The sequence below is a fragment of the Ceratina calcarata genome, unplaced genomic scaffold (assembly GCF_001652005.2).
Source record: "Ceratina calcarata isolate Rehan_Ccalc_2016 unplaced genomic scaffold, ASM165200v1 scaffold98.2, whole genome shotgun sequence".
Classification (NCBI taxonomy): Eukaryota; Metazoa; Arthropoda; class Insecta; order Hymenoptera; family Apidae; genus Ceratina; species Ceratina calcarata.
The window spans coordinates 162,291-180,723 of NW_017181217.1; the positions used below are offsets into that span (position 1 = coordinate 162,291).

The 18,433-nt window shown below is 41.4% G+C and overlaps 1 protein-coding gene across 6 annotated transcripts in view; it reads left to right on the forward strand.

Annotated features, from left to right (window-relative positions):
* The first annotated feature begins 7,942 nt into the window (after positions 1-7,942).
* Positions 7,943-18,433, forward strand: part of GABA-B-R3 (gamma-aminobutyric acid type B receptor subunit 3) — a 52,356-nt gene continuing 41,865 nt past the window's right edge. For all 6 annotated transcript variants that reach the window (XM_026819271.1, XM_026819272.1, XM_026819273.1 and 3 more), the window contains exons 1-2: positions 7,943-8,710; positions 15,234-16,705. In XM_026819271.1, coding sequence (XP_026675072.1) covers positions 15,293-16,705 — 1,413 coding nt within the window. In that variant the 5' untranslated portion in view covers positions 7,943-8,710; positions 15,234-15,292. The remainder of the gene's footprint in view (positions 8,711-15,233; positions 16,706-18,433) is intronic.

Sequence of the window (18,433 nt, forward strand, 5' to 3'; positions counted from 1 at the left end):
TACTAGATATTATATTAATAAAACGCTGTACGCAATTTTAGAATTTTGCGAGCCTATTAAAAAAGTTATTACATCTCGAAATCTTACGTCGAACAACAGAATTAAGAGTTATTCGAAGCCGTCATGTTACCAAACTCACCCTGAAAATTCGATTATTTTTCATGTTCCACGTGTAAATTCGTGAACGGTAAGAGTGTCATACTTGCAGCCATCCGTTTTTTTCGTCATGTACCTTACCGAACGGTCGAGAAAGGAAAAAGAAAATAGGTGAAGAACAGAACGAAGGGCGCAACTGGATGACTCCTACTACCATGTGCAGTTGTATGGCCAGAGACCACGTCATAAAAGTAGGAGAAAGAGAATGAAAGCCGGTTTGGAGAGATGCAAGAAAGAACGGACACTCGAGCTTCGGCTGACGTCGCTTTACGTGCTGGCATAATGGTCCTTGTCTCTTCGCTCGTGGTTCCGAGTTCTATTCAAGTTTCGGGCTAGCGCGCCGCAATAGCGACGCGATTCTTAAATCTACTTATTGTTACCTTTTCTTCGTTCTACCTTGTGTCTCTGGGACACGTCTTTTCCGCGTGAAATCTGTGTCTAGTCCAGGGGTCGCCGAAGTGGTCGATATCGATTCTCGGAGGGTCCATGCAACATTATTACTTTTACTTTATTCTGCATAATACTTGAACAACGAGTCAAATAGACTTGCTCCGGAAATCGAGTGTTAACAAGTTTAACTAAAATGTCGAATTAAAACTATATACGAATAAATTAGAATAAAGTATAAGACGTGTTCGAGTGAATGTGCCGTCGAATGATCTGCTGATCAATCACATTGACGTTTATCAGAATGCCACTTTGTCGCGTCTATTGAATGACGCCACAGGGATTGTAGAGTAAGTTTTATAGGGTCGGTAATCTAAAAAGTTTGAAGAGCTGCTACGGGCAAAGATGCGGTCAAGAATCTTAACCATTTATAAACTTAAGCCAGTTTTATGCAGTCTATATCGTATATCGATCCCGATGTTTTCCAATGGGCTCTAGGTAATGAACGCGTCCCGCTGGTTTTCTCCATCGGATTTAATAGAATTGATCGACGGGAACACGCGCACGCACGCGGAATAAGGATAGTTGAGGGAAGATTAATAGTCACGTAGCAGGAACCGTTCAAGTATTCGCGCCCGGAGATCGCTTTTGTTCGCTTAACTGCTCTGTTTGTGCTTGTTAAACCGATTTGCTAGCTCGCGGGCAAACAATACAGGATATCGCGTTATGGCCACGCGACAATACGATGCAAATGCGTAGCTATGCCGTCGCGCGTGGCATCGTTGTCAGCCTCGATTATTAAATTCGACCACGTGTTAAATGTTCAATGATCGGGAAAATTGGATTCCGTGTCACGTGTACATTCAATTGCTCGTTCGGTTCTTACAACGTGCCGTGTGGAACGTAACGAGCCGAAGGACGTTATTAAGGTTCTACGAGCCCTTAATTATATCTATGCGTTCTTAAAGTTCCAAAATGCAAAATAAGGCATGGTTTGTAAATTACTAACGAAAAACAATTTGCATTTTGTCTGCCTTAAAGGAAACGAAGCTTTTCCCTATAGAGACGAATCTTAAAACTCCCGTATTAAAATATTTACAGTAGCGCTGATCGGGACCGATGTCAAATATCCATTCCATTTTATATGGTTATCAGTTTGACACATCTGTGGCCATTTTAATTCAAAATACTATGCAAATGTTTTCACTATTGTTTCATGCGGCAAACATCCGGCAGGGAAGAAAACGTTGCTACGTTCTATTATCAGATAATAGAACGTTCAAATATTAAACTGCATATTTGTACAACTCGGATATGGAATATCGTAGCATACTTAAAAAACAGGGTCAATCGATAGGCTACCTATATTTCATACACCTACGCACCTCTCCAATCAGCTGGTTATTCGCTGCTGTCGCAACTTCGTTAAGGAGTCGATTCTCCCTCGACTTTCATCCTCTTTAGGCAAGTCTGCAGCAAGAAGCGGCAGCAAGAATTCGCGTTCCTCCGTTTTCTATGCCTCTCATTGGAATTGGGAATACAAATTGAATCCGTATCGTTCCTACCGAGTTTGCTTCGTAACGAGATCCTCGAATTGGATCGGTGCTACTGTAACCGTCAGCCTGTTCTTCGGATACTTTCACGGGCGTCGCAAAAGACGTGAATTTAGACGCAACGAATCCGATATCACGTTCGGGATGCAAGTAATCGGTCTCTCGAAGAGCTCGATAAATAAGAAGAATTCCCTCCGCTGCTGTCGTAAAACGATTTGTTGAATGTATCTCTATTCATCGTAGGAAGCATGCCAATTGAGTCGCAGTGAACGCAAGTAAAGCTGGAAGAGTGCTCGAAAGATGAATGCCATTTTTGTGCTTAAAGATTTACGTATCTCTTATATTATCTGACTCTCTTAATGACTTGTGTCTCTAATACATCGATCACACAACCTTAACGTGATTGATCACCAGATCATTGGACTTCATTGAAGTATCATTTACAAGGACATATACTAAATTTTCGTCAGAAACACTACCAGGCTTGTTAGAAAATGTACTATGTTTAATACGTCAAATATTATGGTATCGACAAGATGGCCATCCATCATATCATGCTCGGGAATCGTAGCGAATATTAAACACGACGTTTCCTAATAGTTGAACCGGTCGTGGGAGTAACATTGCTTGGCCAGTGCTTGTTCGCCAGATTTAACGCTGCTCGATTATTTCCTTTGGGAAACATTAAAATAAGAAGTTTATCGCGAGCCACCAACTATGACCGAAGTACACACACATCAATAGTATATGTGCTGCAGTAACTGCAGAAACACTATACATATAGAAGATGTCCTTTGTTCACTCAGATTCTGATTACGCAAATGCATCGATTGTATGGGTAACACCTTCGAACACCTCTTGAAACACAATTAGTTTCACAAACATTTTAGGAATTATTCATTTTAAGCCTTCAATTGTATATTTTTTTTTTTACTCAGAATCTGATGCTTCATTAAAATTCGAGAAAAATTATTGGGCATTGTAGCGAGAAGTCAAAAGGTCCTGCGGGGGAGTGTGGTAAGCTCGAGGTAGATCGTTTAGAACGCCGGACATTATTTGCATCTACAATACTAATATAATTATGACTACTTAGACTAAATAAACAGGCTATTTCATTAATTCGAAACAGCCTCCTATGCGTGACATCACGCATTCATATGGGCAGAGCTGATAAGCTTTATTATACATATAGGTGACAATTTATCCCAGAGACACAGAATTATAAAAATTTTCATTGAATAAAATGTGTACTTCCCTGTTTGTCTCACTGTTCATTTTATGATCACCCGTAACAAATTATAGTGTGTTTCAAACAGAAGTTAATTAAATTTGTCAAAGGTAATCGCAAGGAAGGAACTCGATACTCCCACGGCGTTTAAACTTTTGAAAAATTTTCTATGTAACTTGCTGCATTGAGTAAAGCGAACGATAATTAAACGCGTGAAATTCGTTTACCTCCGAACCTGCCAATTTTTCTGTCCTCTATCCCCGCCTTCCTTTTCTTCCTCGCATCGTTTTTATTTACTCGTAAAGTTCGCGTAGCGAGCGAAGCATCGAAGATCGATCGAAACCCGTTAGAAAGTTTCGAAGTTGACTCACGTACGCGATTGATCGCATTTCGCAATCTTGGCAAAGTCGATTAGGAATCGAAGCTACGAAAGGGATCGGATTTCGGCAATTAGATCGAGACAGATGGACGAGGATCATTCCTCGAAACATCGAATCTTTTCCTTAAACTTCGTTGCAACAATTTTAAAATAAAACGATCGCTCTTTCCGAACGTTTAGACTGAATTTAAACGTCGTTATCGACGAAACGCGGTTTCAACGAAGTAGATCTTCGATCGATGTTTGACTTCCGGACTTGAGACACGCTGTTCGGTGATTCTCTTTACCGAGACGTCGTCGTCGTCGGCGCCCAAGCAAATGAGTCGAGCGAGAATTGCCTCGCGACTCGACGCGACGCGGCAAACGAGATTTGCCCGTCGGAAAGGGACTTAATTGAGCGCGGTGCATTCCCTCTTCGTAACAACGTTCCCGGGCCAAGATTTATTTTTCCCATTAGGCAGAAACGATATTTAATTTTGCAAACTCCCGTCGCTGAACGCTGCAGTCCGACTGGGGTACAATATTTTTTTTTTTTTTTTTCTTTCGACTTACACTCGTTAAGAGGATTAGTCCCGCTTCTACGCTCGCAAGTTTTTTCCTGTTAGGCGAACATCCCAAGTGCCTTTTAATTATCTTTTGCTCAGAGATTATTAAAAATGTATTTGACGTTAAGGAACCGGTTAAACTACGCGTAATTACTCATAAGGTCTCGTGAATTACTAATGAAGTGTTTGATATACGTGCAATTTACGGTGATACATTCATATTTCATACCGTTTTGTATTTCAGCACCCTGTCCCCGAAATTCTTTTAAGGAATACAAGACGTACAAGTGTTCTGTATTTATTTTTTAGTCCCGTATTTGCATATTATTATATAAATTATATAGCATCAAATAACGTTATCGTTATCGTTATTCGTTATAATAGGTCTCTTGCGTAACATTTTTATATTATTCTTTGTAAGGTATCTCTGCGCTGTCACAAGGTATCCTCACGCTGCAACTTCTTCTGTTAATTTCCCAACGCTATTTCTTTTATCGCACGAATCTATTTTTTTGTTTTGGATTCCTCGGGCTTTTTTATTGCGATGGTTGCATTTCCGTAAGCTTACGCCGCTATTTTTATTACTATAACTTTCTTATCCGGTTGCCTCCTCCGGAATTCTTATTTCACAGACAACGGGAACGGTCCAAGTGGATTTAAATAACAAATTTCATCTTACCGTCCGCGTTTGTTGCCTTTCGTAAAAAATTTCATCGAAACAAGTTCCGTCGTAACGATATTCTCCATAAGGCTGACATTTATTAACATCCCTTCTCCGTAATTCAGTTAACGCTTTCTACCCAACAGGAATCTACCTTCTGCCCTTTTTACCTCCCGCCGCGTCGTTCCACTTTCCTTTAACTTCTCCCGCGCACCTTGCAATTTCTTTACAGTTCCCGGGCAAGTCCCGCGAAATATGTAGCGTCACGATGAAGCGACGATTAGTATGATCCAACTAGAAAGCATGTAAAATATTCCCCGGTGCGAAACTATGTTTAAAGTGATTTTGAAATTTTTACTTTTATTTATTTACTTATTAATGAGTGCACATAAATCAGCTACATGATTAGGATTACAAGTGTTCGTGTGTCAGTGTGTATATATATGTATATATATATTTATTTATTTAAATATTATTTTATTTTCTTCCTTTTTTCTCTAGGACTTTCCGCATCCACTTTGTGCCATCTTAACTCCTTTCAGTATTCCTCTCACTTCTTTGGTTACTCTTTCCATTTCTTTGCATTCTCTTACCGTGTGACTTAAAGTCTCTGGCTTTTCCTTACATAGTCCACAGACTCTTTCAACTGCATAAGTATATCAGATAGATATAAACTGGCTTTCTACAAAAATATAAGAGTACTTGTACACAGTTAAAATTATAGAAAAAAAAACCAGTGAATCGAAACTGGAACATGTACCTTAGCACATTTTTAATAAAGACTTTTATTTCATGTTGTTTGCTAATTTTAAAAAAAAAAAGTGCAGATATCCAATTTTGCTAATTACACACGTCATATGATAGTTCCATTTTAAATGATTGTTAATTTGCATTATCAATGATACTCGTATTCCCTCTTCGTGTTGCCTTAAGGTAAACAAGGCGATTTGTAAAAATCTTTGAATCCGGATTAAAATGTTTACAGTAAGATTTGTTGGGACCGATGTGAAGCATTCGGTAAAGGCAAAGGCGTTTGATCGTTTCTTCGGGCCAAGTTTCCAGCGTAATTTAATAACGTAGGGTCTCTCCGGTGGATAGATGACACGTACAAACAGGCAAAGTGAATCCGAACTGGAGCTGGAGTACGAATCGATGGTCAGAATGCTGTTTGGTACAAAGGCTACTACTCTCTCCGATGACCAAACTCTATTCAGTGTCCTTCATTCCGTCTATCCTCCGGAGGATCGGGGGCCGATCGATTCGCTCGATCGAAGCAAGTGAAACCGCAATGTTCGATCTACCGACTGGCCGTGACGTCGAGCAGGAAGACCTTGAAAGATCGGCTCCTCTCGAAGGAGCATCCGACGGTCTCTCGACGGCAACCGATTCGTACGAATTCATGAAACCGTGCATTAGCTACGCTCGTCGAAGTTCGCGTTAACTGCGCTAATTTCGCCATCAAAGGGTTACGCGATTGGGGAGCGGCGGAGGTTAGCTTCGTGAAAAGATCATTCATCGGGAGACGTCAAACTCGGGATTTAACGGATTACGTCAATCATCATTGATTGACGGGGATTAAACAGATTATATTTGTCGGATAAAACAATTTAACTATTATCTGGACAGTAGCTCGGTACAGCATCGCGGCTCAACGATTGCGTTTTACGTAAATATATTTTATTCGATACATTTTCCCTCAAATAAATGCCGGAACCTGTCGAATTATTTATTAAGGATTTACCACGCGTCCTTAAGGGATTACGTGTATCGAAATATTGGTCCAGTCGTCAAACGGGAGACAAGTTAATCATGGATTTATGGAAGGGCAGTCCAGAGAGTCCTGGCGTGCCGGCCAGGTGCTCTCGATAATTAATATCGAAACGAGAATTTACTTCCTGACGTCGTGCGCCCAATTCATCGGTGATGAAAATTTTCACAGAGGAGCGAAGCTCGAGCTTGTGTAAAACAGGAGTTCAATTTTTGTTTAAACATCGACTATCGACGTGTTTGACAATCGATTCATTTGTAGTAGCCATCTCGGAAAAAGGTTTCATCGTCGCAGGTTGTACCTGAAAAGTCGACGTGCTACGTGCCATTAAGAAGACATTGATCGTTAGTTAACCGAGTAATAATATTCTCACGCGCCTGTACGATTTGCATCTGTGACCAACGGCGCGCAAGAAGTTGCGGAGAAATTGTATGCAGAGGTGCTGAGCAACGTAATTTATTCAAGCTACTTTCGCGCGAACCTACGGATGCTTGTTCATTTGCATATAAATACGCATATCGATACACACACTGAAAACAGGCCCAGATTGTGAAACAAGAGCGAATATACTTCGTGCGAGGTAATTTATTCTCTGCGAGACGATTGCTGAAAAAATGATACCAATTAAAATTTGCGGTAGTTCGCGAAATCAGTGAAATGCGACGAGTTCAACATACAGGGCGTCTCAGCTAAAAGAGACTGCATGAATATCTCCTCTGTTTTTTATGTTACGAGATTTTCGCTTTCGACGCATTCAATTATTCAAATCATACGTATTAAAAATACGTGCTTGTGTGCGTGGAGCAGACGTTCAGCCGCGAAAGTTGAACGCTCACGCTTAACGTTTACGTGCAAACACGCACGCCTGACGCTGCGAGGAAATCCTCCCTTAAGAAGGAAAGCTTGCAAGATGACTGTGTCGATTGAAAGTATCATTGAAGTATTCTCGTGTAAGTTCCTCGTGGAACTCGTGAAACGCGTCGACTGAGAAAAGAACTAAAATTCTCCAGTTCGAGAATTGGTCGTACATTTTTATTCTACTCTCCGTGGAACTTACCGCCGCGTCACCGTTCACCCTTAGAACCGCCTTTCGATTGTAGATAAAGTAAAGAAACGTGAACGTCCTAATAATTTGTCTTGCAAACAGTCGTTGTTCGGTGAACGAATCGTCGCGAGAGTCGCGGACGAAACGCGAGAAAAACGAGCGTCTGCGCATTGCCGGGACGGCGAACTCCTGTAGGAAACGAGACGGATTTCCACGACAGTGCGCGAACCGCCAGCACGCGACGCGGTTGCCCCGACGCCGGTGCCTATCTATTCTACGAAAATCCATCTCCGACGCGCCGTGGTGAACGTCATGTCCCGAGCGTTTAAATTTGCACAAAGGAACACCGACGAAAACTCGATATAAACGATTAACGCTAACAATCGTAAGGGAGAGAAAAGATTCCAGCAGATTTTACGCTTTGTTCCAGCCATTTCTATAAACCTTTTGTTTCGCAAATATGGATTTTATCACCGGCGTAAAGATAATAGGACGGGGATAAATAATTCCCGGAGGGGCGGGCCATCGTCGGGAAATAAAGGGATAACGAGATTACACGACTCCCGTTGCTGGCGAACAATTGAAATCATTAAAATGCAATCACGAAACATCGCTGCTTCTCGGAGGCGCAGAATTAACGAATGCGAAAACGCGATGTAAAACGCAATTTGAGGCTGTAACCCCGGCGACGTACCGTTGCCTTCGGCAATAGAAGGATCCGATGTACTTTTGTATGTAAATCCCGTCCGCGATAACGGATAAAGAAGGAACGTCGATGCGTGGATGCGACCCTCCCGGTAAAATACGAACTCAGTGAGGAGAGCGTGGGTGTTGGTACAAAAAATTGTGAAACGACTTTTGCAATTAAAAGTGACGCGTTTTACTAAAGGGAACAGATCAAAGTAAGAGGAGCAGGCGGACGTATACGGAGAACTGGCGGCACTCGGAGAAAAATGGGACGTTCGAGGCAATATTACATGATTTTACGGTGAGTCGCACCCCTCATCTTCTCATCTCCTTTATCCGACCTGAAGAAGACGCGAAAAAAGTATCGCGTTAAATTTCAACTTTTTCATCACGTTTATCGAGGAACCTAACATCGAGGCCCTCGTAGTTAATAGTTGGACCGGTACGGCACGAGGAAAAGTTCTCCGGCGCGCGATATTAAATTCGTATAAAATGGTGGACGGGAAGCGGATATTATCCAAAAAAAAAACGGTCGGCCGGTTCGATATTAGCTCTGAAAAGTAGCTTGCCGTTCGTTACGTGAGGGAACTGCAATGAAAGTTCGTTCGTTTCATGGCACGCGTCGTCTCGTTCGTCTCTCTAAGAAAATATCCCTGGTTTACGGTCCGTAACTTCCATAAAAGCTCTGTTTATAAAGGTCACCGGGGCCCAGGGAATATCACGCTCGCGAATTTCAGGAAGTTTGCACCGGTACCTATAATTTTTCGGTTAAGCACCAGTAGCACCGAGTTCCACATCTCGTTTCACTCCGGATAGCTCCTATCGCTCCGAAAGCCCAGTTCGGATTCTACGATCTTATCTCCTACGTCTCGAGTATTGGGTGCAAAAAAATCCGATCGGGCGGTGAGAATACTTTATTTACTGAAAGTACCTCTTCCGCATTGTGCGGACAAATTGAGAAATTTTTAACAAATATCGAGATTTTGTCGTTGATGTAAATAACTTTGTAATGCACAAAGCATTTCTTTCAATATCCACTGTGTGATTCTTATAGTCTGTCTTGCCAAAAATGAAGCAGAAATGTCAAATATTTTAATATAATAATAAATATTTCCATCTTTACACAGCATATCTATAAAAATGATTAATATACAATTATTGCATATTTGCGTTATGCATAAACATTTTTGATATCTGATTGTTGATAACAATTCTCATCTTAAAATGAATTTCCTGCGAAGGAAATGTATCTTTCATAGTAATATATACGAGCACTGATCTTCGTTACAAAGTTTCGTACTATGCGTCGCTAGGAGAGATTCTCTTTTAAAGAGAAACTTGTCCCGTCTAATGCATTCTATGCAATAACGAATGTAAAGCGATTATGAAAGTGCGCCGTCGAGGCTCGGTAAACAAATAAACGGGCCAAGTAGAGAACACGGTGAAACGAAGCTTTTAAAAGCCGCGGTGGCGACCCTCGACGGCTCCCATTAATTTTAATAAATGCGATCGATTAAAGTCGGACGCGAATCACGGACGCTGCCATCGTCCATCGGTGCGATTATGAAATACCCGAAACGGCTGACCGGTCACTATTTCGATTTTACCAACGAGTAAAATCGTATTGTTCTCAGGAATTTAATCTTCCGACTCGCTGCGTATCTCAAGACACCCCGCTTTGTCACGTGACTTTTCTAACATTCGCCACTGACGTTTTAACGTTTTTTGTTCTACTTCATCGATAACCAGGCAAAAATAGTGCGAAATATGGATTTAAGGGCCTACACTTTTCGTCTTTATACAGGGTGTTTCGTAAATGATGGGAAAACTTTAGGAATAGATTCCTAATGCTCAGAGAAGAAATACAGGGGGAGTTTACCCCCTGAAACAGATTTTTGACGGTAGAGCTCGATGCGAATTTGGACAGTGAGAGTCTCTTAACATTTACCGAATATTGTACAAAATTTTTGAAGAATGAAATTTCGTGCTAAAGTATCATAAAAATTTTCAGGATTAACCATAGCCATCTTGTCGGAGCAATGAAGCCGCTCGCGGCTAGAATATTAATTATACAAGAGTAATTAACGGGATGTAAAAAAGTGGATAAAAGTAGAATGGGGAGTTAAGCGCTGGGCGTGCTATAATGGCGGTGGAGTTTTACGAAATAAGTGGGACGAGAGTTGCACGTGGCTCGCGGTCAAGGGGTTAATTACTGCTTGTTACATCGAAGATTGCGGTCACTTCGTAAATCCATAATTGGTTGGCTAAACAGGTATTGTGTAGGAGGCAAAGCACCTAATTAAAACAGAAATATCTGCACCGTCGAACGGTGCAGATATTTCTGTTGCTTCTCATGCGAACCTCCAACAGATCATTTCTGTTTATAACCACGTAAGAGCGATGAATATCTTGTGGCCCACGCTAATTTCCTCGAACGTGCATTTGTCGGTGAAATCGAAAGCGTGCATCAAACTCGCGGCCTAAAGTAGTAATCCTTGTTTCCAATACCCCCGGGGAGTAGAATATTCTGTTTCGAGAAGCGCGGAAGCAATCATACGATCCATCAGTGGCGCGAGTTTTCCCTGATACAAAACTTATTTCTCGTGCAAATCCTGAAGCGATCGCCCTACTCCTATCTGCGAGTAGCCGATCTCCTTAGGCATCCTCTCTTCCATTCAGGAATTCTTTGATCCTCGAGAAAAGAAACTGCTTTTCCGCTCCGATTGCAGACAAGGTATAAAACCGATCAATTTTACGGAGATCGGAGCAATAGAGTTTGCTTTACCATATTTAAGGGTATTTAAATAGACAAAGTCTTCCTTGGTTGAAATACTTTATACCCTGGCATCAGTATCGTTTCAATACCTGACGCAAACAAGTTCTTATGATCTTCATACATAATATTCTGACGTAAAAGAGGCAAATTTTCAACGTGAATTTTATTTCTCATTTCTATTCAATTTCTGTATTCACTACTTTTCTTTAGATTTCTTAATTGGAGGGAAAAGTTCTGGCTTTGCCTGTTGATCCTAAATATTTATCTTGTCATTCACGATAAAAATCTAAAATCGAGTTAAGTATAAAATTGAAGTCTGATTGATAATTAGGGATAGGGTTTTGCATATATTTTATTTAATAATAATTATGAGTAGTATCTTTTGTAAAGGTTTAAATAAGTGGAATACATTATTATATGCATCAACACATGCAATCATACCATAAGTTGCAATTATCTAAAAACGAAGAACAGGTATCTAGTTTTACTAATTACATACATTATGTGACAGTTTCAATTTAAATAACCATCGCACCCTCAGGTATTTTCTATTCTCTTGATTGGATCTCTCTCAATATTTGTATCTAATTCCTGTGGCACATTGTGACAACAGCGACCAAATGCAATGTACACAGTATTAGAGACATTTAGACACTATTAATTTAACGCGATCTAGTGAGATACTTTTAGGAAACATTTTTACATTTTAGTTACGATTCACGTTGGACCGTAGCTGAATATTATTGCGCCATCGTAATTTATATAATTCATAAAATAATTTAATAACGCATATCTTAATTGTTTGATCGCATTAACGTATAGTAAATTCAGTCACGGTTCGTGTCAACAACAGTTTCATTCGCAGTTCGGGCTGCACATGTATAATTCAACTCGCGCCCTCACATTACTATCTTCGTCGCGTCGCCCCATGATGGGTTGTTCGCTATTAGTCTCCGTCCTTCCTTCGTGACATTTCTCACAGGGAACGGACAGGCGTGGTGCCACAGAGGAAGGCCAAGAGAAGAGACAGAGAGAAAGAGAGAGAGAGTAAGTCTGATTGATAATTAGGGATAGGGTTTTGCATATATTTTATTTAATAATAATTATGAGTAGTATCTTTTGTAAAGGTTTAAATAAGTGGAATACATTATTATATGCATCAACACATGCAATCATACCATAAGTTGCAATTATCTAAAAACGAAGAACAGGTATCTAGTTTTACTAATTACATACATTATGTGACAGTTTCAATTTAAATAACCATCGCACCCTCAGGTATTTTCTATTCTCTTGATTGGATCTCTCTCAATATTTGTATCTAATTCCTGTGGCACATTGTGACAACAGCGACCAAATGCAATGTACACAGTATTAGAGACATTTAGACACTATTAATTTAACGCGATCTAGTGAGATACTTTTAGGAAACATTTTTACATTTTAGTTACGATTCACGTTGGACCGTAGCTGAATATTACTGCGCCATCGTAATTTATATAATTCATAAAATAATTTAATAACGCATATCTTAATTGTTTGATCGCATTAACGTATAGTAAATTCAGTCACGGTTCGTGTCAACAACAGTTTCATTCGCAGTTCGGGCTGCACATGTATAATTCAACTCGCGCCCTCACATTACTATCTTCGTCGCGTCGCCCCATGATGGGTTGTTCGCTATTAGTCTCCGTCCTTCCTTCGTGACATTTCTCACAGGGAACGGACAGGCGTGGTGCCACAGAGGAAGGCCAAGAGAAGAGACAGAGAGAAAGAGAGAGAGAGGAAGAAAGAGGAACAGAGAATATGAGTTTACGCTGCGGCGTGCGGTAGGTCAGGGGGTCGAGAGGTCCACCCTTACGTGGAACCCTTCCACTACGCTCTGTCAAACCGGGGGTTGCCTATCGGAAGTGTCAGGCGTCCTCTGCTTCGGTTCCACCCTCTTCTCGCTCGAAATAAAACGGTGGGCGGAATTATGTGATATCCGCTGAATGTATCCGCGCGCCTACTCGGCTCTTGACAAAGTCTGTCGATATCCCAATACCATCGAGCTAGTTAAAATATATGAGACGATCAGCTACAACTAGACCAAGGAGTACTTCGATTTACATTGTCCATCCCTTGGCTCGACATTGTTCTGCTCGTGGCTATGAGAAACGCGACTCATTTGCAACGTTATTACATCAGTAGCTGAAGTTCCCAAACATGTCAAATCTTGTAAAATCATGGACTATTGTGTACTCTGAAGGTTCAGAGGAATATAATTAGAAAGAGACGCACACATCCAGCTACTGTAATGTAGGCAGTATAGTATGTGCACAAGTGTACGGATACAATCTGAAAATACACTTCCAATTTCACGTATAATATTGGTTGTCTAGAGAGTTCATTCATATCTTTGATGACTGGATTACGACAGGTCTGAGTATATCAGAATGACTGGAAGCCAATAACACGTGTACATATTTCAAAAGGTGATATTTCAGGCGTCTTTAAGAAAAGCCATTATTCAGTGTGATTATGCAGATATTTAATAAAATATCAAAAGTTTGCTACTTAAAAAAAGAAAGTTTAAGGTGCAGTATAGAATGAACATAATCTGTTGCATTCAGTCTTATTGAGATCTTTACGAAATCTTGTAAAATTTAAATACGCTGCCTTCTATACAAAATGGGAACGAACTGTCTGGACAAACTGGAAGAAGATCGAAACGGGGCGACGTCAATCTCGCGATGTGCGTATTAACTTCGTACTACGTCGATTACTAAAACGATAAACTAGAGGGGAATCATCGTTGACGAGGAAACCAGAGATAGGAAGGTACTTTACGTAACGCGAAGGGAGGCGAATACAGTTAAATCCTATTGTTTAATCTCTGTCGTCGTTTACGCGTACTTAGCTCGTTGCCGAAGCAAGGTCAGAAGTTTCTCTCCCGAACGATGGAAGGATAGTAGAACTCGTTGATTGACATCCAGCGTTATCCAGTTTGCTTACGTTAAGGTGGTTCTGCATATTAAAATTACGAACTCAAGCGAATGTGCATACTGAGAGTTTGCAAAATCTCAGTTTGACATACATTATCATAGTTTATTAAATTTTATTTTGATTTTGCAAGCAAATTAATGCAGTTATACAGGGTGAGTCACCTAATGTTTGCACGTCAAATATCTTTTCTGTTTTTAAAGATACGTCAAACGTGGTTCAATGGGGCTTGCACAATATTTTTGTTTTTACGTCAATTACAACTTAATTAAAATCTGAATCTTGCATAGATCTGTGTCTTGCATTTTAATAGAATCCTCGTAAGCGTCCAGTGTTTTCTTCTTTAACTATTCCACTGTTGAACTCCAGATTTGAAATCAGATGCAATAACTATTAAGCTGAAATTCCCTGGACTTTGTTAAACAGTTTAGTTGTGCTCGCAAGCACGTATTCCGGAAATCTGCTCGTTTCTACAATTTTAGTTGTCCTTGTTGGTATCAGTAATCGGGGTCTAATGGGTAAAACAGGATAGGAACAAGAATACTAATTATAAGCATAGTATAAGTACATATAGACAAAAATGAACATGAGTAAAAGTATTTCTCGTTAGGAAGTAACTTGCGACATTTCTTGAGAGAGCAATTTGCAGAAACGTGTATACTTCTATGCAAATACTGATGTAACTTACTCTCTGTTATAATTCGTGAAAATAATCTCTATACTTCTTGCTCAATAAATGTCGGTGGTGTCTACGTTACTCAGAATGTAAAATCCTGTGAGAAGGCATCATCTTAGGTCTGTTCAAACTCGGCGGATTCAACGTTCTGCTGTTGCTGCGTGTATTATGACAATTATTTTGAAAAAGAAAAACGAAAGAGTGTTAGTGTAGAATTGGATACAACGATCCCTTCAGTGATTCCCTTTACATTGCAATGTTACTCGCCGCTCATGAGCACGCGTCTCGCTCACATGCGTCACGTGATTATCATCGATTCCTGTCCCTTCTACTGATGCGAAATTTTTATTGCTATCCTTACAACCAAGCGTCATTGCTTTTTGATTTCAGATGATGAGAAACGGGCAGGACGGTTCGCCGAGTCGTCGAAACAGCGACGGCGACTGATTATGACGCGGGTCCGCACGCGCCGCTATCTCTCTCGTCTCCTCCTGTCATTCTTATCCTTCGAGACCTTCCATCTTCACCGCAACCTGATCCTCATCATCCTCGGCCTCGTTTGCGTTCCCAGCGTTCTGCCGTGCAGCGAAAAGACGAGGCCCCAGAGTCATGACCTCGCCGTTGCCGCCACCGCCTCGTTTCCTTGCATCGTCGACGCCAGTGAAAGAAAATATTCCCGGCGGGATCGCGGCGAGCCGCCGGGCTTCAGCCGCGACCACGAGCTTCCCGACGGCACGGATAAACAGCCAACAGGAATCGACGCAGGGAACGAACGGAAAAGAGTGCATCGGGCGATAGGAAATGTCGAATTATTCGATGCCGTTTCCGATTCGGTGAATCACCGTGTTAGCGAGTCGCCTAAACGACACGGGAAAAGGAAACTACGGCGAAAGAACGATGTAACGGACACTATCAATGATCCGAATAACGCGAGCAATCACGATAAGAGGGCGAAAAGGAACTTTGGCAAGAGGCGAAAATTGGGTGAGAAAGTGGCGGCGACGGCGGCGGATTCGAAGGAAAAGCTCGATTGCGACGAGTGCGAAGAGTTCGCCGTTGATCCGAGGTCTGCAAGGAGAAGCAGAGCCGATAGGACAGTGGATAATCCCGAAGCGGAAGGAAACAACGGAGACGGGGTGAATCAGCCGATAGAAGCTAGTGGCGATCTGTCGTTGCTGGCCGCGAACGAGAGTGCGGAGGAACCTTTCACGGGGTTTGAGGGCTCGCAGAAATTTCCTATAAAAGTCACGTACAAACCACCCGTCGCGCCTCAAGTGGAGAAGTTCGACAGGCGGCACTTCGGCCCGCCGAAGCTAGACGTTCCGGAGTCCACCGACGCTTCGTATCCTGCGACGTTGTCGCCGGACTTACCGAAGAGCCCTGGCAGAGACGTACTTCACCGCCATCGTAAGGTGGACGAGAGTCTGGAAGAGGAGCGAAGGCAGGAAGCAGCTATCGAGAACGAGAGGGTCAACGAAACGACCGCGTACGACAGCTGGTTGCCAGGTGCGTCTTCTGGCCGGCAGTCCTCGAACCTAGCCGCTGGGAAACCTTCTTTGGAAGAGAAACACGTTTCACCGACGTCCGCTTCGACGTTGACACCCACTACTGTCGAGGACGCGGAAAACGGATCACGTGTCGTTTTCTGGGAAGAGGAGGCGACCGGTGTTACAATGCCGAACGTGACGTCGTTCGAGAAGATAAATATAACAATTTTGGGTCTATTCGAGATGACGCGAGGCGCCGAACCGAGACCGGAAGGACCGAGCGAGCTACAAGCTGCCAGGCTGGCCATCGAACGCGTCAACGAGATGAACGTCCTGTCCAAATTCAGGCTCCGTCTTATCTACAATGACACCAAGGTAAGCTGGAAATATGGGATGAATAATGTAACAACTTCGAATAACTCGTAGGTATTTGTTTCACGATAAGAAGTTTTAAGCAGACGTTGCATGGCTTGCAGGAAGAAAGTTCTCTGATATGCTTTTTGTTTCTTTGCTCTTTTTATACTTAGGGTCATCTTTCGTATTTCGGACAGAATGTCTAATACAGTGAACGTGAAAATCATCCAAGATACGGGATTACACTTTTCGTCATGAGGTATCTCTTTGGAAAGAGGAAAATTAAATCTAACGTGCTCTGGCCTTGATTTTATTCAGAACAATCTCTTTTGTATATAAAATTGTTAATAAACAATGGTATTATAATTACGATTTTTCATCCACTTTATAACTCTTATATTACTAAATATCAGAATGTTATAATTACTCCAGAATTAAAGAGAATAAACTCGCGTGCTCGATACGAGTTTGCTTGTTTCGTTATACTGTTTAATATTACTTTATTCGTAATTACGTGCTGGGTTCGGTAACAATAACTAGTTTTATAGTTAGGTCAGCAAATTCGATGAGTGAAAATTTTCCATGGCACCGCAAACTAAAATAGGGAATGGCAGCGTCGGCTACCTATGTGTGTATATACGTATTTCCTGACGTTTCACCTGAACACTACACGTGCACTTGTCACCCCAAACGGTTTCTTTATGCTCGGAAAGACGATTTAGGAACGCGAGATCGGGGCAAACACAGCGTTTGAAAGCACGAAATAACAGGTACCGTGGAGACGTTTCCACTGTTTATGAAACTCTCGCTCAATCTTTTCCCCAGTACGTGTTTTCGCATGAAAAATCGAGTCATCGGCTGGATTACGCTATGCATCGCCCTGCAATTATTCAACGTGTTTATATGAAACTGCTGTTCTCGCAGAACTGTAAAGCTGTTTTATTTCGATGGAACACGAAATTCGTACGAAACAAAGGAATAATCAATGAAGTCACGAGTTCCACTGTCCTTAGTAGCCTGCGTAAGTTTACGCAAAATAAAATATTTATGGTATCACTCTAAAAAATATGAAATTTTTCAGCTTCTGATATTCTGCATAGTTTCGTACGTTACACGTACTCTTCATAATTTTTGCACATTCTCTGTTCTTATAAATCCATAAAAAATCCGCTTTTTAGTTGTTGACATCTGTACAACCTTTGTGCGAAAATTCTCAACAGAAATCGTACGATACGGTACAGAATTTTACTTGTAAATTAGCTTTGTATTAATTTGCTAATTAAAATCTCCGTCTACCGCGAGCTCGACAGTGACGCGGCTAAAAGAGAAAGGGTGCACACGGCCGCTGCAACGCGAATTAAATTCGAGTTAAAGGCGTCCGTGACGTAAAGGATAGTAACTGTCCTGTTTGACGGGAACACGTATGGACGGAGAACGAAATTTTACGACTTCAACGTTTATTAGATCCGACCGTACGTCGTTGACCAAAGCATTCCAACAACGGATAGATAATCCGTTGTTGTTATATTATACGAGACGTGAAATATGCGAGACGCAGTATGAACAAAATAATGTGAGATGCATTCACAAAATCAATTAGAGACGTCCAATCGCACGTAATGTTGAATTTATGTCAAACCAATATGCGGTATGCATTGTACTCGACGCACATTTGATTGCATACTTGCTTTATCGTAAATGTATGTGTAACTAATAATTAATTACATGTATGCATATAATATACAGGGT